This window comes from Bos indicus x Bos taurus, chromosome 25 (genome assembly GCF_003369695.1).
Source record: "Bos indicus x Bos taurus breed Angus x Brahman F1 hybrid chromosome 25, Bos_hybrid_MaternalHap_v2.0, whole genome shotgun sequence".
Taxonomy (NCBI): Eukaryota; Metazoa; Chordata; class Mammalia; order Artiodactyla; family Bovidae; genus Bos; species Bos indicus x Bos taurus.
In genome coordinates this window covers 3563189-3586159 of record NC_040100.1, presented here as the reverse complement: position 1 = coordinate 3586159, position 22971 = coordinate 3563189, and the positions used below count along the sequence as shown (strand labels likewise).

At 61.3% G+C, this 22971-nt stretch overlaps 2 protein-coding genes across 9 annotated transcripts in view; one reads left to right on the top strand and one right to left on the bottom strand.

The window, feature by feature from the left end:
- TNRC18 (trinucleotide repeat containing 18) overlaps positions 1-16280 on the top strand; it is an 84232-nt gene extending 67952 nt beyond the window's left edge. For all 7 annotated transcript variants that reach the window (XM_027526987.1, XM_027526982.1, XM_027526983.1 and 4 more), the window contains 11 exons: positions 2652-2804; positions 3057-3198; positions 4899-5016; positions 5460-5535; positions 5690-5798; positions 8273-8389; positions 8784-8948; positions 9287-10584; positions 14027-14263; positions 14374-14448; positions 14799-16280. In XM_027526987.1, coding sequence (XP_027382788.1) covers positions 2652-2804; positions 3057-3198; positions 4899-5016; positions 5460-5535; positions 5690-5798; positions 8273-8389; positions 8784-8948; positions 9287-10584; positions 14027-14263; positions 14374-14448; positions 14799-15005 — 2697 coding nt within the window. In that variant the 3' untranslated portion in view covers positions 15006-16280. The remainder of the gene's footprint in view (positions 1-2651; positions 2805-3056; positions 3199-4898; positions 5017-5459; positions 5536-5689; positions 5799-8272; positions 8390-8783; positions 8949-9286; positions 10585-14026; positions 14264-14373; positions 14449-14798) is intronic.
- Positions 16281-19212: 2932 nt separating this feature from the next.
- Positions 19213-22971, bottom strand: part of SLC29A4 (solute carrier family 29 member 4) — a 23566-nt gene continuing 19807 nt past the window's right edge. For both annotated transcript variants that reach the window (XM_027527305.1, XM_027527306.1), the window contains exons 8-11: positions 22402-22537; positions 22099-22286; positions 21221-21461; positions 19213-20212 (exon numbers count right to left, since the gene is read on the bottom strand). In XM_027527305.1, the coding sequence (XP_027383106.1) occupies positions 20070-20212; positions 21221-21461; positions 22099-22286; positions 22402-22537 (708 nt within the window). In that variant the 3' untranslated portion in view covers positions 19213-20069. The remainder of the gene's footprint in view (positions 20213-21220; positions 21462-22098; positions 22287-22401; positions 22538-22971) is intronic.

Below are 22971 nucleotides of genomic sequence, written 5' to 3'. Positions count from 1 at the left end.
CCCTTGATTTACTGGTCCAGTTTATCGTAAAAGATGCAGCTTGGGAGCAGCCAGGTGGAGGAGACGTGCGGGGCAGGGTGTGTGTGAAGGGGCGTCGAGCCCCATGCCCCCTCCGGCACTCCTCAGTGTGTGGACCAGCCCTCTCGTGGTCGGAGCCCCAGCGCTAAGGGGTTTTCGTGGTCGCTTCATCACGGAGGCACGATGGAGAGCAGTCACTCAGGCTCCATCCAGCCCCTTGCTCCTCTCCCAAGAACGGGGATGAGGCCGAAGTTTCAAGTTTGGGTCGTGGCTGGTCTTTCTGCAGACCAGGCCCCATCCTAAGGCCATCCACGGGCTCATCACATGTCCCCTTCTTAGAACAGAAGATGTGCCTGTGACCCCGGAAATGCCAGGGCGCTGTAGGAGCGCTGTATCAGGAACACAGCAGGGGGCGGGGAGAGACCAAGTACATACTGCTTTTGACATCACAGGCCATGTAAGGAGGGTTTTACAAGCCATATAAGGAAGTCTTAAAAACTGTACCTCACAGGTAGCCCCGGAACCATCCCAGTCAGCCCAGCAGCTAACGATCATCAGAGCTGAGCTTACACTGGAGGCCTAGTGCCTGAGCCCCTAACCACAGGGCTCCCAGCCTCTCTGAGCCTTTCCCAAAAAGGCAGCTTCCCTTAGGAGAGGGCCAGGGGCTCACCTGATCCCAGCCTCCTGACGATACAGTCAGAGGTGGAACGGAACAGATTAACTGTCTAGGGCGTCAGACACGAAGGAAACCGCTCTGGGGCCAAACAGTTCACCGTTTGGTGAGGTGCACTTTTGTATTCTGCTTTCTAGATTTGGAGTTAGATCTTGTGCATTCCCACATGCCATCAACTTTTTAGCTTACTTTTCTTTCTTTCTTGTTTAAAGTCACTCTCTAAGTGAAGGAATAGCATCCCACCATCTGGCCATCCTGTGGTTTTCAGTATCTCCTGCCAACAGCCACGCTGGCCATCGGTGATCTGGTTGATGGTGGTGTTTGCCATGGCAATCATCCCAGCAACAAACATCTCTGCTCTGTGTACAGAACTCGTCACCTTCGGAATTCTTTTCTTTTTTTAAAAGAAGAAATGTTTCTTAGATATGGGCTTTCTGGTTAGTGGGAAAGAAAGTTACCAGTTTTATCTGATTGTAACAGTAATTGGATGATAAAGAAAAGGAAGAAAATTAAATTCCACGCAGCGGTAACTTTTTTTTTTTGCTGTCAATTTCCCTTTCTTCCTGAAGATGCAACTGCAAAGACATGCCCCATAAGACAGGCTGTCTATTTAATAATAGAAGTCAGGTGGAAAAGGAGACACGACCACATGAAACACTGTCCTTCCACCCCCAAGATGCCTTCTGATTTCAGAAATGGGAAGAGGATTACAAGACACATCAGAAATAAGAAAACATTGTGTGTGTGTCTGTGTGTGCGCACACGCCAAGTTGCTTCAGTATATATAAAGCTGTATATATATACTTCTCCCCCTAAATAGAGATTAAAACGAACGCATTTATCCTAGTAACATTCCCCACTTTGTTCCTTTTAACGCTGTTGGCTTTGAATTTCACTCGTCTCTTGTGGAAGCTGTGACTTCTACTGCTGTCTCGGTAACATTTGCCCAGTCTTCTTTTTTTCTCTGTCTTAATTTCCATCTCCCCTGGCCCGTGACTCGGTCATTGGTATCAGGCACGTCTCTTCTAAAATGCACCAAGTGACCCCTGCCCTTGCTCCCGTCACCTCTGTGGCCTGAGCCTGCTGCCTGCCCCGAATATCATCACGTGCATCTCCCATGCTGTCACCTCTTCCTTGGCACAGGGCCTTGGCCCCTGGGATAGAAGCTTGTAACTGTGTCTGTGGACACTCCAGGTTGCTGGACATCTAGGTTGTTGCCACTCCTTTGCTCTGATAAGTGGAGCTTCGCACGGTCCCCGTGCACTGGCCCACTTTCCAGTGGAGGGAGCATCCCGGATCCACCCTGGGGGCTTTGAGCTCGGTGTCCCCCACTGCTGGGGCAAGAGGAAGGTAACCGCTGGTCCCCAGAAGTGCCCTGGGCAGTGGGGGCACGGTTCTGCACGCTCCTGCCAGGAATGTGCCCGCCTCGCCGAGCGACGCTGTCGTCATTCTTGGCCTCATTCAGCAGAGGGAAAAAGCAGGCGGGCAGCCAGATGAATTTCAGGTCTCCATGCCAAGGCACCTCGGTCGGCTGGTCACAATAAAAAGGGAGGCCTCTTCTCCCTGTCTGCCAGATACACTTGGCAGAGGGTGGGGGGAGGGAGGCTGCACAGCGGAATTTTCGGTAAATTCCCATCCGTGTTTAAGGAAAAAAAAGTACTGTGTGTGCACAAATGCGTTTGCGTAGCCTGTGAGTTTACATGATTGTGTGTGCTTGGGGAAAGTTCTGGAAAGGACACGCCACGCTGTTGTCATTCCCTCTAGTCACCTCTGCGGTTGGTGGGCTCGTTGGAGAGGAACTCAGCTACATGCACGTCGATATTCTTTTTTTTATAACAAGTAATGCATAGTGGTAATAAAGCCAGATTAAAACCGGAAATGCTTGCCAGGGGCGGGAGGGTGAATGTGGGGCCTGGGCCCGCTCTGCCCTCTGACAGCCACTCTCTGGCTTCATCCCCAGAAGAAGAAGGGCAAGGAGGCCGGATCTGGAGCCTCGCTGCCAGCGCCCCGCGTTCCTGCCCTGCCCACCGAGGCCCGGGCCCCTCATACCAGCTCCGCAGCCTCTGCCAAGAGGAGCAAGGCCAAGGCCAAGGCCAAGGAGGTGAAGAAGGAGGTGAGGCTCCCCGGGGGCCTAGGCACGGCAGAGTTGCTTCGCTCGGTTGACAAATGCGGGCGATCCTGGGTGCCCCTCCCAACCCCAAGATCTGTGTGCAGCTGGAGGTGCTCCCTCAACCCGTCTTGTCCTCCTCCTGGCGCTCAGGTGGGATCTGGCTGCTGCTCTCTGTGCCACGCTGCATGGCAGCCTGATGGTGACACCGGGGTCCGGCCCGGCCTCAGCCGTCGGTCTGTCCTGCTCTGTTCTCAGAACCGGGGCAAGGGAGGAGCCGTGAGCAAGCTGATGGAGAGCATGGCCGCTGAGGAGGACTTTGAGCCCAACCAGGACTCGAGCTTCTCCGAGGACGAGCACCTGCCCCGAGGCGGGGCGGCAGAGCGGCCGCTGACCCCAGGTGAGCGCCTACCATGCCGTGTTGGCGCGGGCCTGGAGTATGGGGGTGCAGGGGGTTCCCCGGAGGCAGCTGCCAGCAGGGCCCGAGCGGGCCAGGCCAGGCTCGCATAGAGAGGGGACAGGGTGACGGGGGATTGGCGTGTGCAGAGGCCCCAAGGTTGGACGGGAGCACAGCAGTGCCCGAGGTAAGCTGCAGGAAGGCCAGCGTGACTCTGGGCTGGTCAGTTAGGGCGGGAGAGCGGCTTTGGACTGGGGGCAGGCAGAGCAGAACCCCTTGTCTTGAGGGCCTCGGTGGGGGTTTGGGCTTTGCCCTGAAAACAGTAAGACGGAGGTCAGGGTGGTCAGGTTGGTTTCACGGTAAGCTCTTTGGCTGCTGTGTAGACAGGGAACTGGAGGGCTGGGGCAGGAAGTGGGGGCCAGGAAGATGAGTTAGGAGACTGCTGGGGGATCTGAGTGAGCAGCAGTCAGGGTGGGCCAGGGAGTGGGTCCAGGGGTGGTGGGACCCTGTGGGGGGAGCCGGGGCACATGGGCGGGATGGAGTGTTCGAGGGCTGTGTGAGCAGATGCGGGGAGGCAAGGCCTGTGCACAGGTGTTGGCAGGTGGGGGCAGCTGTCATTGAGGTGGGTCACAGAGGGAACCGCTGGGCTTTGTTGGCTGGGGTTTGGGGTGCCTGGAGGACATCCCAGGGCGATGACTTCCAGTAGGCACTTGGACCTGGGGGTCTGGAGCTTGAGATTAAAGAATGTAAATTGGGGGAGTACAGTGAGAAGAGCCAGGCCAGCCCCGAGGAGCTTTGTCACCTACTGGGGAGTGTATTTGTCAGCTATCGCTGTGTAACGACCAAGCATGCAGACTCAGTGATGGTTGGGAATAGGCTGTCAGCAGGACAGCAGGGTGACCTCAGCTGGGCTTGCTCTGGTGATAATGGGACAGCTAGCAGTCCATTGACACCAGGGACAGGTCTGCCCAGCATGGGCCTCTGGGCTGCTCAGGGCTTGTTCTCTGACAGCCCTGCTGTCAGAGGCTCGAGAGGGACCGGAAGGCCTCTGGAGGGAGGCCTCCCTTCAGATTCAAGCTCTTCTCCCCTTATCCACTGGCTAAAGCAGGTCACATGGCCATGCCCAAGGTCAAGAGGTGGGAAGCCATTGCACCCATGCTCAGGCTGTGGCAGGGGTGTGGGTGCAGGCGGGGACCGAGACCTGGGCCCGTCATTCCGTCCATCCCAGCCAGTGATCTGGGTTTCTCTGAGTGAGGTGACAGCAGTGAGGGGCTGGGTCCAGGGTCCTACGGAGGAGAAGACTGGGTCCAGGAGTCTGAAGCAGCGTGGGTGGGCCTGGAGGAGAATGGAGGGAAAGAAGGAGCGGCAGTCTCGGGCCGGGGGCTGGTTGGGGCAGGGAGCCCAGCCTTGGGGGTGTTGCTGCCAGAACAGGCAGTGCTCCTCGTGGGGAAGGCTGGAGACTGCAGCTGAGGGGTGGCAATGGGGTCTGATGGCACAGAGCCTCCAGCTGAGGCTCAGCAAAGCGCTGGTCCTTGCATGGGCGTCACCTGCGTTCCCACCTGCCTGGGGTCTTTGCAGACACTGGGAGGGGGGCGTGTGCGCGTGGGCACACTGCAGAGAGGGGTGCTGGAGTGGCCAGGTGGGCCCAGGGGGCGTCTCCAGGCGGCCCCCTGCTCCAGCCTCACCTCACCACCTGCCCTCAGCTCCTCGCTCCTGCATCATTGACAAGGATGAGCTGAAGGACGGCCTGCGTGTACTCATCCCCATGGACGACAAGCTGTTGTATGCGGGGCATGTGCAGACCCTGCACTCGCCAGACATGTGAGTGGGGGTGGGTCGCCCCGCACAGAGCCTCAGACCCCCACCCAGAGCCTTGCCGGGCTGCTGTGGGCGCCTTGCTTCAGCTCTCTGAGCTGTGGCTTCCCCGCTCCCCCCATAGGATGGGGGCTCAGGCAGGCTTGGAGAACAGCACACTCTGTGGGCGGGCCAGGGGGCAGGGCGGACTCCCAGGTGGCCCCCAGGTGGACAGGGCTTAGTGGGAGGGAGCAGGAGAGGGCGTGCTGGCCTTCCCTGCATCTGTGACCCCGCCTGGTCATGTCGAGGAGATGGGCCCAGAGTGGGGAGACCAGTCCTAAGCTTGTGCAGCAAGTCAGCAACCCCCCAGCTTGCACACCCCATCCTGGTGGCCCAGGAGGTAGAGCTGGCCGTGGGCTGAGGCGGGGTTGCCTGGGGGGACCTCACGTCACCTCGCCCCATCTTTGCAGATATCGAGTGGTGGTGGAGGGTGAGCGTGGGAACCGGCCCCACATCTACTGTCTGGAGCAGCTGCTGCAGGAGGCGGTGAGGGCGGGCCCGGGGGCGGGGCCGCTGGGCCGTTGCAGGAGGCGTGGTGGGGCGGGGGCGGGGCGGGGCCGCTGGGCTGTTGCAGGAGGCGGTGGGGGCGGGGCTACGGGGCGGGGGCGGCCAGCCTGGCGCTCATTCCTCCCCTCCCCAGATCATCGATGTGAGGCCGGCCTCCACGCGCTACTTGCCGCAAGGGACCAGGATCGCAGCCTACTGGAGCCAGCAGTACCGCTGCCTCTACCCTGGCACGGTGGTCCGAGGTGAGACCCGCCCCCAAGACCCTCAGGGCACCCCCGTTTCCCAGCGTGTCAGCATGGATCCATTTGGTTCCTGAAGGCCAGCTCAGACAGACTTAAGCATTGAGTTTTATTGGCGTTGGTTGGAGCGGGGACTTTCCCCTGGGGTCATCAGGACTCAGGGTCCCTGTGTCCGTCAGCCATGCTCTCAGCTGTGCTGGCTTCACGCCCCACCCCGAGGACTCCTCACCTTCTGAACAGACTGTCCTCATGGAATGCGCCGCTTTCCCATCTGAGCCCCAGGATGGAGTCGCACTGAACTGGCCTGGTCACCTGGGTTCTGTGTCTTGCGCTCGTCCTTGCTAACGAGTGAGGCAGCTTCCTGGTTTTGCCTGTGGACTGGAAGAGATGGGAAGGCGGCTTCCCTAGGGAATCTGACCGTGTGAACAGAATAAGAGGTTGACAGCTGGGCAGACAAAGGGTAACGGTAGCCCAGAAGACGTGAGTGTGGATACAGACAGAACTCGCAGATGAGCAGGTGGTGGACACTGAGCTAGTGCAAAACCAATGCATCTGGGAGCCAGGAGTCTGGGCGTGTGTTACAGTCCCAAGTCAAACCCGGGGGCAAAGGGAGTCCACCTGTCGGCGGCCTAAGTCACCTGTATGTGCCCAGGAGATGGGGATGGAGCGCTGGGCCAGAGTCCCCTGACGAAGGGAGCTGTGCCTCCCCATCCAGCTCTCCTGGGGCTCCAGCCTCCTGAGCCCCATGGGCTGGCGGCTGGGACCTGCGCTTGCAGTCCTGCTGAGAATTCCACCTCTCTGCTGTGCTGCATCTCGTGTCTGTTTCCCTTCTTGTGGCAGAGGACTTTCTCATGGCTTCCAGAGAGAAAGGGTCCGTGGGAGGGAAACTCCTCAAGTACACACACGTCCGAGTCTGCTTGTTCTCTCCCAGTCTTTAGAGGTAGTTCATGGGTATAGATTCTACATTGGAAATCACCTTCCCTCGCTTTTTCTGAAGTCAGCATTCTATTGTTATGTGGACTCTGATGTCGGAGGTATCCTATACCAGAGTTATTCCCAAATCGTCATGGGAGACTTGGCACCGTCCCCTTACTCCCAGATCTGGAATCTCATGTGGCCTCTCTCTCTCTGTTTCTTTCTCTCTCTCCTGTGTCTGTCTGTCTTTCTTCTTCTCTGTGTCTCTGTCCGTCTTTTCCTCCCTGTCTCTCTCTCTCTCTCTGTCTCTTTCTGTGTCTCTCTGTCTGTGTGTGTGTGTTCTGTTGGGCATTTGGGGGAAGGGCACTTTAGTTTGGAGGAAGATTTCCAGTTCCTGGAGATTTTTCTCGTCTCTCTTCTTGGAGAGTCTCCTCCCTCATTTACCCTCTTTCCTTGGGTCTCACACTTGTCTGGTGGCCCTCTCCTGCTGTCTTTTGCCCATTATCATCTTTTTCTTTATTTTTTTCTACTTTCTGGGAGATTTCCTCACCCCTGCCTTCCGGTCCTTCTATTCCGTTGCATTTTTGATGTGTCTGCTATTGTTTATAACATTTCTAAAGTTCTTTCTTATTCTTTGATTTTTTTCTGTTTTTAGTGATCTCTCTTTGTTTCATGGATTCCTTTTTTCCCTGAGGCCATAGTGTTTCCATTTGCGGTTTCTTCAGCTCTGTTTCCTTCTGCAGTCCCCTTCCCGTCTCTGCGGGCTCCTGTCTGTACCTCTGTCCTTCTACTGTCTTTTGCTGGAGGCTGTTCTTTCATCACTGGCGATGCTCAGCAAGGGGACTGGAAGCTGTGTGTGGGCAGGACCTGACGGCGGGGGCGCCAAGTACGAGCGCCAGCGGCTCCTCCCGCCAGCCCGCCCGTGGCACCATCCTTCGGGACTTGGGTCTCCGCGTCCAGCACCTAGGAGTGGGGCTGGGGGACACCATTCAGTGTTTGGACTTCCCTGTCACCCTGGTTGGTGTGGTGCCCACCACTCTCCTCTGCTGTGCCAAGTGTCCTGGCGTGAAGCTTGCAGCTGCCGTGTGACCCCTAGTCTGCCCAGTGACCCCTGCACCCCAGCCTGCAGAGGCGCTCAGTGCTCAGGAGAGGGGACCCCAGGGCTCCCCTGTGAAAGCTGGCTTCCTTCCCGTTAGCACAGCGGGCCCAGCATGGAGGAGTCCTGCTCATCCACTCAGGTGTCATCTTCCGAGAGGCCACATTCTTGCAGCTGCTGTCCTCCAGCCCGCTCCCTCTGCTGTGTGGTCCCACGCTCGCTGTTCCTTCATCACTCTGGGGAGGGCCTTGGATAGGTGGACATGGCCACGTGCCTGGCTGGACAGGGGGAACCCACGCTCCCGGGACTGCCCGGCTCAAAGCCCACATCCTGCTCCATTGCCCACCTGCCCTCATGCGTCCTGCGCCCGGGGCTGCTCAGTGGCTGGTGTCTGCTCCCCTTTGCCCCGCGTCTGCCAGGGGGCCCAGGCCCGTGGGCCTCCCCTGACCCTGCCCTCCTCCAACAGGCTTGCTGGGCCTGGAAGATGACGGGGACCTCATTACCGTGGAGTTCGACGACGGGGACACTGGGAGGATCCCCCTCTCGCACATCCGCCTCCTGCCGCCCGACTACAAGATCCAGTGTGAGTGGTCTGGGATCCCCCTGCCCCTTGACCAGTAGGAAACCCGGGCTTCGGAGGGGAGATGCCTCATCGCGGCTCCCTCGACTAGTCAGAATTAGGACGGGGACACTGACCCAGAAGTGCCAGGGCTGCAGGGCGTTGGATCCTCCACATGGACCACTAAGACCACAGTCAGCCCTGCCTTGCTCGTTTATTCGAGGAAGCCTCATTGCACGCAGGTGCAGACCCCCAAGCTGCGCTCCTGCAGATGGGCCTGCCGCCTGACCACGCAGCGGGTGCAGGCCACGCTGCAACGTCCGATTCCCCTCCACCCCTCTGCCCATGGACGGGTGACGCTCCAGCAGCAGTGGGGGGCGGAGGCCGGGCCTGAGCCGCTGTCTGTCCTGCCCTGCAGGTGCGGAGCCATCTCCGGCGCTCCTGGTGCCGAGCGCCAAGCGCCGCAGCCGGAAGACCAGCAAAGATGCCGGGGAGAGCAAGGACGGGGCCGCGGCGGCACCCGAGGAGCCCGGCGCTAAGGCTCGGGGTCGCGGGCGGAAACCCAGCACCAAGGCCAAGAGCGGTACGTTTTGGGGACCGACCTGCCGGCACGCGGGCCCTGCCGCACTCTTGTAGTGTCTGCACAGAGACCCCCCACCCGCCTGTGCGGGAACGTTGACAGGAAGCAGGCTCAAGGAGCTCGTGGGTCTTTCAGAGGCAGAACCGAGGTCCAGGCAGGCATGTCCTTCCAGAATCCAGTGCAAAGCTTCCAGGGCAGTGGGGATGGTGCAGTGTGAGAGCCGCTCATCCCGAGGACCTGAGAAGGGCCCCCAGCTCCGCCCAGCTCTGCAGGGCCAGGAAGGACATGGGCTCGCTGGCCCCCCAGCCCTGACTCACCGGGCTGCTCCTCCTCTCTTGCAGACAGAGCTGCCGTCCTGGAGGAGGGGGGCTCAACAGATGACGTCCCCAGTACCCCACTGGTTCTGGAGCCCGTCAGCACCCCAGGTTCCAAGAAGAGCCCCCCAGAACCTGTGGACAAGCGAGCCAAGACCCCCAAGGCTCGCCCGGCGCCCCCACAGCCCAGCCCAGCACCATCCACCTTTGCCAGCTGCCCGGCTCCCGAGCCCTTCGGGGAGCTGCCAACCCCTGCGGCGGCCCTGGCCCCCGCCCCCCTCGTCACCGTGCCCATCACCATGCCTGCCACCCGCCCCAAGCCCAAGAAGGCCCGGGCTGCCGAGGAGTCGGCCAGCAAGGGCGCCCGGAGGCCAGGGGAGGAGGCTGAGCTGCTGGTCAAGCTGGACCACGAGGGCGTGACGTCGCCCAAGAGCAAGAAGGCCAAGGAGGCCCTGCTTCTGCGGGAGGAGCCCAAGGGCCTGCTTGGCCTGGGCAGCTATGCGCCGGCAGCCGGGAGCCCCGAGCCCAAGGCCGCCCGGCCCAAGGCTGCGGATGGCGACCTGGCCCAGGAGCCTGCGGTCGGGCTTGCATTCGAGGACTCTGGGACCCCCAAGAGCCCGGACAAGGGCCAGGCCGAGCAGGACGGGGCTGAGGAGTCGGAGAGCGGCAGCAGCAGCGGCGGCAGCAGCAGCGACAGCAGCAGCAGCAGCTCCGAGACAGAGGGCGAGGAGGACGGCCAGGGCGGCGGCGGCCGGACCTGCAGCGCCTCCAGCTCCAGGGCCTCGTCCTCTTCCTCCTCCTCGTCGTCCTCGTCCTCGTCTTCCTCCTCGTCCTCATCCTCCTCCTCCTCCTCGTCCTCCTCGTCCTCGTCTTCATCTTCCTCCTCCTCCTCCTCATCTTCGTCCTCCTCCTCCTCATCTTCGTCCTCCTCCTCATCCTCCTCCTCCTCCTCCACTACAGACGACTCCTCCTGCAGCTCGGATGATGAGGCCGCCCCCGCCCCCACGGCTGGTCCCTCCGCCCCGCCAGCCCTCCCCAGCAAGGCGCCCAAGCAGGCAGGCAAGGCCCGCTCCTCAGCCCACTCCCCCGGCAAGAAGGCGCCGGCGCCTGCGGCCCAGGCTCCCCCTCCGCAGCCCACGCCACCTCTGCCGCCCAAGGCCCAGGCCGGGGCCAAGAGCCGGCCCAAGAAGAGAGAGGGTGTCCACCTCCCCACCACCAAGGAGCTGGCCAAGAGGCAGCGCCTGCCGTCTGTGGAGAACCGGCCCAAGATCGCCGCTTTCCTGCCCGCCCGGCAGCTCTGGAAGTGGTTCGGCAAGCCCACCCAGGTAGGTGCGGCGGGGGGGTCATCTTTCTCTGTCGTCCCAGCAGCCCCATGGTGGAGGGTTGGGTCACAGCTGTGGAGTCCATGTGACTCCCGAGTCCCACCCATCCCGGAGCAGCACTGCCCCCCTGGTCCCGGGGACCTAGACCCACCCTTGGAGGCACCCGGTTGACCCACACAGTCCTGTGGCAGGCCTGTAGTGACCGTGCGGCTGGTCTCAGAGCCACATAGCCATGTGGCCTGAGTTTCTTTTCTTCACTTTCGGGCCGGCCAGGTTAGCAGTCGTAGCAGAGGCACTGCTTTCCCTCTTTGCAGGTTGAAGTCCAGGACTGAGTCTCCTGGGCCTGGCTGGGTCCCTGCCCGCCCTGAGCTAGTCAGGGGAAGGCCCAGCATTCTGGCTGACTGGGTCTGAGGCACGTGGCCGCCCCTGGAGTGGGTGGGGGTCGGTTCTGCAGAAGGACCCCTCCTGGCCCACCCTGTGCCTTGTGCACACACAGACACACTTGCACATGCACACACCTGCACATGCATGCACATGCGTGAAGCTTCTATATGTAGAAAGGGAACAGTCCAGAGGCCCGCAGTCCGCCCCACGCCCCTGGGCAGGAAGAGCTGGGCCCCTGGCCCATGGGAATAGCCAGTCGGGTCAGGCTTGCCCGCGGCATCCGCTGCCCTGAGCCAGGGTCCTCTGAGGCCACGCGGGAGCCAGGCGCCCTGCTGGTGTGGACCTCTGTAATGCCGGTGCTGCCAGGCAGGCAGGCTTTAGGGGTTCGTTTCTATGGTGATGTATCGAGACTCGCTTGGGGGTTTCTGTCTTGGCAGCAGCCTTTTAGGGCTAGCCACTGTGCCAGCCAAGGGCGGTTGGATCCCCTGGGGCAGGACAGACAGCTCCACCTGGCCCCAGGCTGCACCCCCAAAGACTTTAGGATAGGGTGGGGGATCCCCCTTTGTCAGACAAGGGGGTGTCCTCCCACTCCCACAGCTCTTGCTCTCCTTCTGACATCCTTGCCTTTGATTCGTCACCTGGGGTCATCTGGGGCAGAAGATCTGCTGCTTGACCCTGCAGGGTGTGAGCTATCTGACTTTCATCCACCTTGGATTGCGGGCTCCAGGCTAAAAGCGCCTCTCTTGGCAAGGCCACTACTCGAGACAGCAAACCGGGGTATAGGGATTCTTTTAGGGTCTTTGCTGATGAGCCACACTCAGACATTCCTGACCAGGCCCGCCAGAGCCCTGATCCAGGCAGACACTTCATCCAGGGTCATATCGAAGAGCAGTGGTTTCTGAGCCAAGGACAGGCTCACCCTCACCACCCTGTCCCCAGGGCGATCGGCCAGTTCCTTATCTTGGCATCTGCTCTCTGCACATTCCAGTGTCACTGTTACTGAGTGCACTTACTGCTGCAGAGGTCGGAGCACAGGGCCAAACTTAATAGAAAAGTCTGCGGTTTCCAGCTTCAGGTCCAGCTGGATCCAGCAGCCCAAAGGCTGTCTTCAGATCCCTCTCAGACCCGTGCTCCCAGCTTTACTTTCTCCTTTCTCTCTCTGCCCTGCTCTCCTTCTCCGGCAGCTCCTCTCCTCTTGGCAGTAGGCAGCCCCGTAGCTTTCAGCTGACTTGCTAGCTCAGAAGTGACAGTGGGAAGGAAGGATCTTCTTTTAAAAATTAGGGTTCCAGGGAAAGTGGGTGGAGCCTCCTTTCTCTTAGGGCCTGAGCACACCCCTGAGCCAATCACAGTGGCCAGAAGGAGGGTGGGCTGTTTGGATTGGCCAGATCAGGTCCCGTGTTGGCCACAGAGGCGGGGTCAGCCCCACTAGGCACTCCATGGATCAAGGGGGCATCTCTGAGTCTGAAGAAGGTAGCCTTTGGCGCCTGAAAACATACCTGCTGTCAAAGATGAGCCGGCTTAGAGGTCTTAGCCACCTATCTCACCTTAAATCAGTTTGTAACATGCCTTGAGCTGAAAATAATTTGAGCGGTTTACAGAACAGGTAAGAAAGTCTGTCAGGGACTTCAGGACTCCCTGCTTCCACTGCAGGGGGCACAGGTTTGATCCTTGGTCGAGGAACAAAGATCCCACATGCTGTGATGTGGCTAAACAAACAAACAAGTCTCACCAGGGACTCAGTGAATTAAAAGTAGAAAAGGGTCAGCCGGGTATGGTAGGAAATTAGTATGCAGGTTTTCCTTGTTTATACCAAAAAAAAAAAAAAAACCCACACCCTTGGCGCCGCCTAGTGGCCAGTCCGAGAAGGGAAAGGCGGGTTTTACAACTCGGTTTGAAGGGAAGGCGCAAGGGCTCCACTGGAGGGCAGAGCAGAGCTGCGCCGGCTTGGCTCCTGGGCAGCATTGGCCTGGGGTCAATGACTGGTCGCGGGGCTGCCTCGGGCAGAGTTTGGGCTCCGATGGCTGGTCTGTTGACTCATTGGAGCCTGCATACCAGCCTGTCCCAACGCTGGAGAGGCAGGAGCGCTGAGAGGCCGCCAGGGAGTGTTTATTGCGAGAAGAAAAATCCAGCCACCAGCCCAGGGCTGGATCCTGTTGGCCAAGCTATGATCTCTGTCAGTGGCTTTCCTGGGGTAATGTGTGGGGCAGTCGGCTGTGCCTGGGGGTTAACACTGTCCAGGCCCTCCTCCCGGAGCAGACGATGGCACCCCACTCCAGCACTCTTGCCTGGAAAACCCCACGGACAGAGGAGCCTGGTAGGCTGCAGTCCATGGGGTTGCTCAGAGTAGGACACGACTGAGCGACTTCACTTTAACTTTTCACCTTCATGCATTGGAGAAGGAAATGGAAGCCCACTCCAGTATTCTTGGTTGGAGAATCCCAGGGACCAGGGAGCCTGGTGGGCTGCCGTCTATGGGGTCACACACAGTTGGACACGACTGAAGCGACTTAGCAGCAGCAGCAGGCCACCCTCCCTGGCCTCTGGTAGGGCCCACTGGTGCAGAGACCCGGCACTGCTCACTGTTCAGGGTGGTGTATGTAGATTGAGGCTGCCCGGAGGGCGATGGGCTTTGCAAGTGTCGAGTGGAATCTGTGTCCAGTGGAGCAGAGAGCACGGGGCTGGGGCGACCTCCCCATCCGTCTGGAAGTTGGGGGTCAGCAGGGGCCGGCTCTGCCTCAGGGGCTGGTGTCAGGACCCCGCAGGAGGAGCGGGGGCCTGCTGGGACTCGGCAGTAGGTGTGGCGTCTGCAGCACTGTGGCTCGTGTGGGCGTCCCAGGGCCCTCTCCACCCCCCCCCCCCCCCCCCCCATCAGTGCCCACCCGGTTCTCAGCACGGAGTCTTAGTTCATGTAAAGTCCCTTTGGAGGCCCACTCTGCCGCAGGGGTGAGCCGGGGCTCCCGATCAGGGCAGGCAGGGGCCTCTCGCCCTGCACTGCCGCTGCAGAACCCAGGGCCTGGGGTGGGGGAGGCGCACCCGCCCTGACCCGCCCGCCCGCCTGCAGCGCCGCGGCATGAAGGGCAAGGCCCGCAAGCTCTTCTACAAGGCCATCGTGCGCGGCAAGGAGATGATCCGCATCGGGGACTGCGCCGTCTTCCTGTCGGCCGGCCGCCCCAACCTGCCCTACATCGGCCGCATCCAGAGCATGTGGGAGTCGTGGGGCAGCAACATGGTGGTCCGCGTCAAGTGGTTCTACCACCCCGAGGAGACCAGCCCGGGCAAGCGCCTCCACGAAGGCCAGGTGGGCCGGGCTGCCCTGCTCTGGGGTCTGGGGGCCAGGTGCCGGGTTGGGGCCAGGGGTCAGGCAAGGCCGGGCCCAGGCTCACGGCAGCCCCTCGTCTGCGCACACAGCCCTGGGACCAGAAGTCCGGCCGCAGCCTCCCCGCCTCCCTGCGGGCCTCCAGCCAGAGGAAAGACTTCATGGAGGTAGGAGCGCAGGGGTGGGGCCTCCTATGACCCCGCCCACTCGGGGGGCTCCCGACCCGCACCGCTGCCTGCTGTGTCCCGGTCTGCGCCTCTGCCGGCCTCTGTCGCCCTTGCTGTCTTCTTTCTCAAGTCCCTGGGTCTCTGTGTGTGTCTGTCCCTTCCTTGATGTCTCAGTCTCTGTATCTCTCTGTATCCGTCTCTGGGTCTCTTTCCGTCTCTGCCTGTGTCCCTGTCCCAGGGGCTCTCTCTGGGTCTCTGGCTGCCTTCCTCCTCTGCCCGCCGTGTTTCTTGGGTTCTCTCCGGGGCTCCCTTCTGGCCCGCCGTGCCCTGATGCCGCCGTGTGCCCACAGCGCGCCCTGTACCAGTCCTCGCACGTGGACGAGAACGACGTGCAGACGGTGTCGCACAAGTGCCTGGTGGTGGGCCTGGAGCAGTACGAGCAGATGCTCCAGACCAAGAAGCACCAGGACAGCGAGGGCCTGTACTACCTGGCGGGCACCTACGAGCCCACCACGGGCATGATCTTCTCCACCGACGGCGTGCCCGTGCTCTGCTGAGCCGGCGGCCCGCCTGCCCCCCACTGCCAGGGCTTGGCGGCCGCGTGCGCGGGCTGTGTGCATGCAGGTGTGCCCGTGGATGCCCCAGCGTGTAAGTGTGTACATGTGTGTGCCCGTATGCATGCACGTGCGTGCTCACATGTGCACACGTCCAGATCCCCTCCCCTCTCAGCGATCAGGGTATGGCTCTGCCGGCCCCTTGGGGCCCCCCAGCACCTTGTAAGCACTTGGCCAGGCCAGGCCCCAGGACCCTCAGGCCGACGCCAGCTGGGGATTTGGTGGGAGGGGGTGTCTGAGCAACCAAACTCATGCTTGCTCGGAGGTTCCCACTGCTGGTGGGTCCTCCTGGTGCCCCGCCCCCTCAGCACAGCACGCACCCTGAGCCTCCCACCGCGGGGCCGGGCCAGCCTCCTGCCCCCAGCCTCACTGACCCAGCCGGGCCTGCGTGGGCGCCTGCCTGGGGTCTGGCCTCCACCCTCCACCCTCTCAGGATGGCCTGGACTCGGGGAGCAGAGCCAGGTTGGGGGGTGGTCCAGCAGCATTGGCCAGGTGCCAGGGGGAGCGGGCTGCGTGCCCTGAGGCCCCGGGGAGGGCCCACCCCACCCGCCGGTCCAGACCCTCACACTACAGACAAGCCCATGGTGCTGAAACCTCGTCCCCATGCCCGCGGGGAGGCGGCAGTTCTTAGCCTGTACAGTTTTATTGTACCAAGAGACTCTTCCCTGTATCATACGCCTTTAAATGGAGTCAACTTTTTAATTATATATATAAAGATAAATATATATAAATATATATAAATATAAACTTTTTAAAACTGTGAAAAAATAGCTACGAAATTATAAAAAAAAAAAAGCGAACACATTCTGACGTGCAGAATATTATTTTTTATTTCCTGTTAGATTGTGAGTGTCTAGCACCCCGCTTCACGGGCCCCCGTCCTGTCCCAAGCACACCCCCCACCCGCCCCCAGCCCAGGTGTACTGTACTCGCCCCCACGATGGAGAAGGACCTAGGGAGAGCAGAGGCTGAAAGGGCAGATGGCCCCGCTCAGCCCACGAAAGCACTTAGCAGCCCCCGCGCCTTCCAGGGGACGGGAGGCCTCGTCCAGACAATCTTAAGGGAAGGAAAAGCCAGACTTCGGTTTTGTTTTTTGGGGGAATTATTGTTTTCCTTTTTTTTTTTTAAGTTTCTTTTGGAATTTTGTTTGTTGGCGAATTCTGTGTGATCTTTTTCATAAAAAAAAAGAAAAAAGAAAAAGCTATAATTGGAAAAGTACGGTTGTCTGGCGTGGTTCATTTCAGGGGCTGGGGTGGGCCTGGTGTTGGGATGCAGCTCCTGGAGGGAGGCTGACATTTCCAGGAGGAGAGCAGCCAGCGGCTGCCTGCGATTGTTGGCGGGCGAGCCAGTCTAGCGGAAATGGAAAGTTCCCTAGCCTCACCGACGCTGTCCTCGCTGACGCTGGTCAGCAGACACAGTCAGTGGCTACCGGGCGGAGGCTGGCCTGTGTCCGTCGGTGCAGAGTTCTCCCAGCCAGGCTGGAGTGGGCCAAGACGGCAGAGCATAAGGACCCGTGAGCACACCAACATCACAGCTCTGCGGAACAGTCATCAGTGAAAGGACCAGGACCTACCAGAAAGATCTGCAACTGAAGACGTAAAGAAGGAACCACAGTGAGACAGGAGGGGTGGACACCCCCAGGGGCTGAGCCGCACACTGGAGAAGAAGGACTTCTGCAGGAGTGAGCCTCTGAGCCGCACACCAGGCTCCCCTGCTCGGGGTCCTACTCTGGGCAGACACGCCCCCCAGCATCTGGCTTTGAAGGCCAGCAAGGCTTAATTTTGGGAGTTCCACAGGGCTAGGGGGAAAAACTTCACCCTTAAAGGGCACACACGGAATCTCTTGTGCTCCAGGCCTCGGGGGCGAAAGCCATACCTTGATGGGAGATTGGCCAGGTCTCCCAGGTCTTGGGGCGGGGGAGGTCTCCTGGAGAGGCAGGGGGTGGGCAGTTATGGCTCACCCTGGGGACACAGACGCGGGCAGCAGCCATTCTTGGGCACTCCAACGATGTGGATGCTGGTGCGCACAGCTGCACAGCTGCGGGGCACCCCCTCCAAGAGCTGGTCCTACCCAACAGCCTGTAGGCCCCAGTGTTAGGACATTGCCTCCCGAACAACTAACTGGGTGGGGGATGCAGCCCCACCCATCAGCAGACAGGTGGCTTGTAGACCCGAGGCCAGCACAGAGCCTAGCTCCCTGGTGCCAGCCTCTGGCCCTGCCCTCCAGGAAGCCGGCTGCAGCCTCAGGCCAGTCTCACTCACCAGGGGGCACACACCACACAGGCAGCAATTCCACTCCGGGGCACAGATTGAGACAAAACCATAGAATTCAAAAAGACACACGCACGCCTACATTCATAGTAGCACTGTTCACAACAGCCAAGACGGGGAAACAAGCTACGTGTCCATCGACAGATGAATGAATAACAGTGTGGTCCATACATGCAGGGGAATGCTGCTCAAGCGTAAAAAAATGAAATAACGCCATTTGTAACCAGAAAGTATTATACTAAGTGAACTCAGGAACAGAAATATCATACGGTATGACATGTGGAATCTGAAATATAACACAAATGAAACAATCACAGACAACAGACTGATGGTTGCCAAGTGGGGAGGGATGGAGGGGCAGGTTGGGGTCAGCAGACGTAAGCTTTTATATAGAGAATGGATAAGTGACAAGGTCCTACTGCACAGCACAGGTAACTTCAATATTCTATGATTATAATGGAAAGAATATGTTAAAAGATATTAACTGAATTGCTTTGCTGTACAGCAGAAATTAACACTGCAAGTCAACTATACTTCAATAAAAATGTTAAAACTGAAAAAAAAGCACCCAAAATCTATAATACACAAAAAGGAATACAAACATTAGAAACAGGCATCATATCATAAGAGAACAAAAGAAAGTTTAAAAAAGAGACCTATAAAATGCAACTCCCAAGCAATTAGCAAGAGGGCTATAAGAAAATATGGATAACTACCTTAGGGACTTCGCTGGTGGCCCAGTGGTTAAAAATCCGCCTTGCAATTCAAGGGACGCAGGTTCGATCCCTGGCCAGGGAACTAGATCCCACATGCCTCGGGGCAACTAAGCCAACGCTCCACAACTAATGAGCCCCTGCAACAAGAAACCTGCGCACTGCAACTAGAGTAGGCCCTGCAATTGTAGAAGGTCCACACGCAGCAACGGAGCTGAACTACAACAAACGACCCCGCGCTGCCAAAAAACCTAACGAAAACCTATGGAGCTGAATGCTCCCAGCTGCATCCACTCTGGAAGAGATAACGAGGGTGCTGACGGTCTGCGGGGCCCTGAGCCGGCGCGAGATGGAGGAACCGCACTCTTGCGGGGGTTCGGGGGATGCTGCGCCGGGGTCTTGGCGCTGACCCCGCCCCGCCCTGCCCCGCTTCCCCCCCAACCCCGGCACTGGGAAGCTCAGGCCGGACCCAACGGGCACACGCCCAGCGCCCCAGCGCCCCAGGCGTGCATGGGACACGGATGGCTTTGCTGTTTGAGGGCGGTGCGTGGAGGGTACGGTGTGCCGATGGCGAAGGCAGCCAGCTCAGCGTCTGCAGAGCCTGGGATGGGCTCCTCCATCTAGGACGGTCCTCGGGCTTTAGAGAAACTGAGTCACGGGCTGGTGCGCGCTCCCCCTCCCCCCTCCCTCCACCTCTTCCCCTCTCCTCCCCGGAGCCCCGAGGAGCGGCCCCTGTGGCATCGCCCCGCGTGGGCTCGGCCGGGTCCCCGCCTCCCCAACCCTCCTCCCACGCGCCCACATCAGAGAGTACACCGACCCGGTTTTCGGGGAGACTGAGACACGGAACAGCGGAGGAATCTGCTCCAATCACAGTCTGTCAGCGACAGAGCCGAGACCTGACCCCGGAACGCCCCCCAGCCCGCTTCCTCGCTCTGACCCTGGACGACAAGGCCGAGCTGCCGTCCCTTCTCCTCCCGCGTTTCCAGTGGGCCGCCCTTGAAAGCCCACGCGCATCCTGTCCGCGCCCCTCCTCACAGCTCCGTCCTGGGCCCGCCACGTGCGTGGGGGGAAGACTGGTCCCAGTCACCGCCAGCCTTGCCCCACCAGGACCCCTCCTCCCACCCCGGCGGGCAGAGACGGCGGTGGCACAGACGTGATTTCCAGGCGTTGGTGGGGCAGAGGCTCTGCCTTCATCTTTAATGGCCAGTGCGGTACAGTCAGTGGACCGACGGGTGGACGGGACCCGGAGGGGGTGGGAGGGCACCTGTCTTACCCCTGGAGAAGCCCGCCGCTGGCAGGATGCCCCGGGAATCCCCCCAGCTCGGGGTGCTGAGCCAGCCTGGAGCCCTGGAGGGACCCCCCCTTCTATTTGCCAGGCACCCCTGGGCACGTCTGTTCCACACCCCCCTGGACAGGGCTCAAGGCTAGGTCGTGGGGTGTGACTCCAGCCAGGCTGTGGGCCCTGGTCATGGCTCTCAAACTGTCTCCTCCTGTATCACAGGCGGCTGGAGGAAACAGGGAGGTCGACCGGGCTCCCTGGGCAGACAGACCCCCAGGCCTGTGGCGTCAGGGGGGTACCAGGGTGCATGGGTGGTGCTGGCGCGGGGTGGGCACACCCAGGCTGCAGCCCCCTCGTAGCGGGGGTGTGGGGGGAGGCCTGTGGGAGTGGGGTCCCCAGTGGAGGGGGAGGTGCCGCGGACGGTGGGGTCAGGGCCGTGGGGCCCTCAGAGAGGACCCAGGAGGGGACACGGGCTGGCGGTCTGCTCTCCTGGGCGGGGACGGCTGTGAGTGACCCAACAGAGCGGGGCCGGGCGGACACGGGCGGGGGGCGAGGGCAGGCGTGAGACGGAGCGCGGAGCACAGCCGCATCCGGGGCGGCGCGTCCAGGCCTCCGAGAGCGGGGCGGAGCCCTGGGGCCGGAGCGCCAGGAGGTGGTGGTTTCCGCACAGGGAGGCGGCTGGGCGCCCCCAGGCACTGCAGGCAGGGGTGGGGAGGGGGCCCCGGCGGCCCTCCCTGGGCGGGGCTCAGAGGCCGGCAGGGAAGGAGGCGTTGGCGGCGGAGGGGCGCAGGCAGCTCCGGTGGGCGTCCCGCGTGAGGCTGTAGGTGCAGTAGGCCACGGCCGAGCCCAGCGTCAGCCCCGTCATGTAGGACACGGTCATGGTGTTCCCTGCGGTCAGGACCGGGACTCAGCGGGCGGGGGTCGGGGCCCCTGGGGGGCGGCGGGCCAAGCCTGCACTGGAGCCGAAGCCCCGCTCCTCGGGGGGTGAGGCGGTGACCACGGCCAGCTCCTGCCGCCCAAGGGCTGCCCAACCTTGACAGAACGTGCTGGGCGGCCCAGCCTGGCCTGCGCCGCCTCCTCTCCAGCCTCTCACCTTGTCAAGGACGACCTGGGGTGCCCACCAGGCTTCCCGCAGTAACCCTGACCAGAACCCACCTCCAGTGCCCCTTCCCCACTCAGCCCCTCCTCTGTCTCACTTGACAACCGTCCAGCCTTCCTGCCCTCGGCAACAGGCCCAAACTTGGGCGTCCTTCTTGACCACACCCCTGCCCCCGCCCCCTTCTCATGCTCCATCTCCCAGTCAGCTGGCCCTGCAGGCCCTACAGTCAAAACAGATTCTGGAACCAGGGCTTCCTTCCAGGCTCCTCCCACCTCTTCACCACCTCCCTGGCCCACGCTGCTTCTGCCCAGGGGCCTTTGCACATTCTAGTCCCGCCGCTTCCTTTGCACCATCACGTGGCTGGCCCCTCACGCCTTCCTCCAGGGCTCTGTTCACTCGGCCTCCCCAGTGATGCCTTGCCAGACTGCCCTGCTTCCACAGTGAGGCCCGACCCCGACTCCTCCATCCCATCGCTGTTTTGTATTCCTCCAGCACAGCACATCTTTGTGTGCCGTGTCAGCTCTGGATGGTCAACCCCATCAGCACAGGGACCGCTTATACTGTCGCTGTGTCCCTGGAGCCTAGGACAGTGCCTGCCTCGAGGCAGAGGCTCACCGAGCTGTCGTGGGATGAATGAGGAAGGGCTTGATGAACGTCCCAACCTACACGCTCTGAGCTGACTTGTCCCTGGGACCCAAACGCAGCTGCTTGCGGTGTGGCCTTGACTTTTATGGGCCTGGATTTCCCTGCCTGGTGGTGGACAGTCTCACAGGCAAGTGGGCCGAGGGGGGCCTTACCTGCCAGCTCCCGCTGCTTGGGGCCCACTTTGCCCGCCGCCAGGATCATAGGCACGCTGCCAAAGTAGCCATTGCTGATGCCCATGAGGAGGGAGAGGACACAGGGCCAGGCCGGGTGGCGGAGGGCGGGTGTGCCGCTGGGGTAGACGCAGAGGATGAAGAGGGGGATGAAGACCACGCGGAGGCAGGAGCAGGCCAGCAGGTGGGTGCCCCGCCAGTCCATGGGCAGCGCCGCCAGGATCTGCAGGGAGATGGACCTGTGGGCCCCAGCCTCTGCCCTCGCCTCTCCAGACCCACTCCTGTCCCTGGACGCTCCCGGCTCAGGCCGTGTCCCTGTCCTTTCCTGTTTTTGCCCCCGAAAACTGACCAAACCCCTCACTGTGGCGACACACAGGCCTTGCGGTGTGCTTGGCACCCAGCTAAACACGACACGTGTCCTGCATCAGTCCTCACAGCGCCCTCACCGGGCAGGCTCACGACCCCATTTGAGAAACAAGGACACGGCGGCCCAAAGAGTCAGGCCCACCTGTGTCAACTTGTAGGAAGCGGCGGCAGCTGGACCCGCTAACTAAGCTTGGCTTGGAGTTTCTCAGACCTCCCTGCTGTGTGACCGCAGGCATGTGGCTTTCCCTCTCTGAGCCTTGTGTGCCTCTAGAAAAGCCCAATGACAGGCTAGCCAGTTCTGGGTGCTCCTGCCCCCTTGCTTGCATCCACACCTGTGCTACCAGAGACCCCTCCACCAGTGAGCCTGGGGCCAGTGCCAGGTGCCCCTCCTCTTGCCCCTGGTCTGGTCCATGGCTCGGCTCCAACCCTCCCCACCCGGAGCCACATGCATCTTCAACTGGGGGCGCCCTCCCCTCCGCTGGGGCGGGGCCCACCTTGCCCACGAAGTCAGAGAGGTTGAACACGGCCATCAGGAGGATGGGCAGCCACTCGCCCAGGATGCAGTGGCGGATCTCGGACTCGAGACCCGGGAACAGGCACAGCGTGATGAAGTAGGTCACAGCGATGGACAGCATGTCCGCCCAGATGACGCGGGCCACCACGTAGCGGTGCAGGAGCAGGGCTGTGGGCGGCCAGCGGGGTCAGAGGGCGGCGAGCCCAGGAGCCCCTGCCAGCAGCCCGTCGGAGCAGCCGCCCCGCCCCACGCGCAGACCCGACGCCGGGCCAGGCCCGCCCACCTCGGAAGGAGGGCCAGCTGCGCCTGATCCTTGGCCGAGGCACGTCGAAGCGCGTGTAGGCGCCCCCGCCCGTCACCTCGTGGGCCGGGCTGTCCTTCGGGGACCCGCCGTTGGCCAGTGCTGGGCCCTGGTGCTCCTGGAGGGAGGACGGAGTGGGGGCCGGGACTTGCGTGCGGGTCCCCGCAGCCGAGCCTCTGGGCCTGTGCTCCCCTCCACCCCCAACGGCCTTCCGGCCGCACGGGTCAGGTCTCAGCCCAGAGCCATCAGGGGAACCTCCCTGACCATCACGGGGGCCTCCCGTGGGCCGGTCTCTGGCTCACTCGTGTCCCCAGCCCAGGGCCCAGCGAGGGCGACTCGCTGGAACAACTCCTTTGAGAACATTCTGGCTCCCCTTGCCCTGCCCTTCTCCTAGGCGGCTCCCCGGCTCCCCTGTGCCTAGCCCCCACACCTGCCATCCCTGGGCCCTCTGCGGGCTAGGCGGCCCTGCCGCCACCAGAGCGCGCCCCAGCCCCCAGGACAGCTCGGCACGGACCTCAGGCCGCAGGTGTGGTCCATCACAGCCGGCGTGGG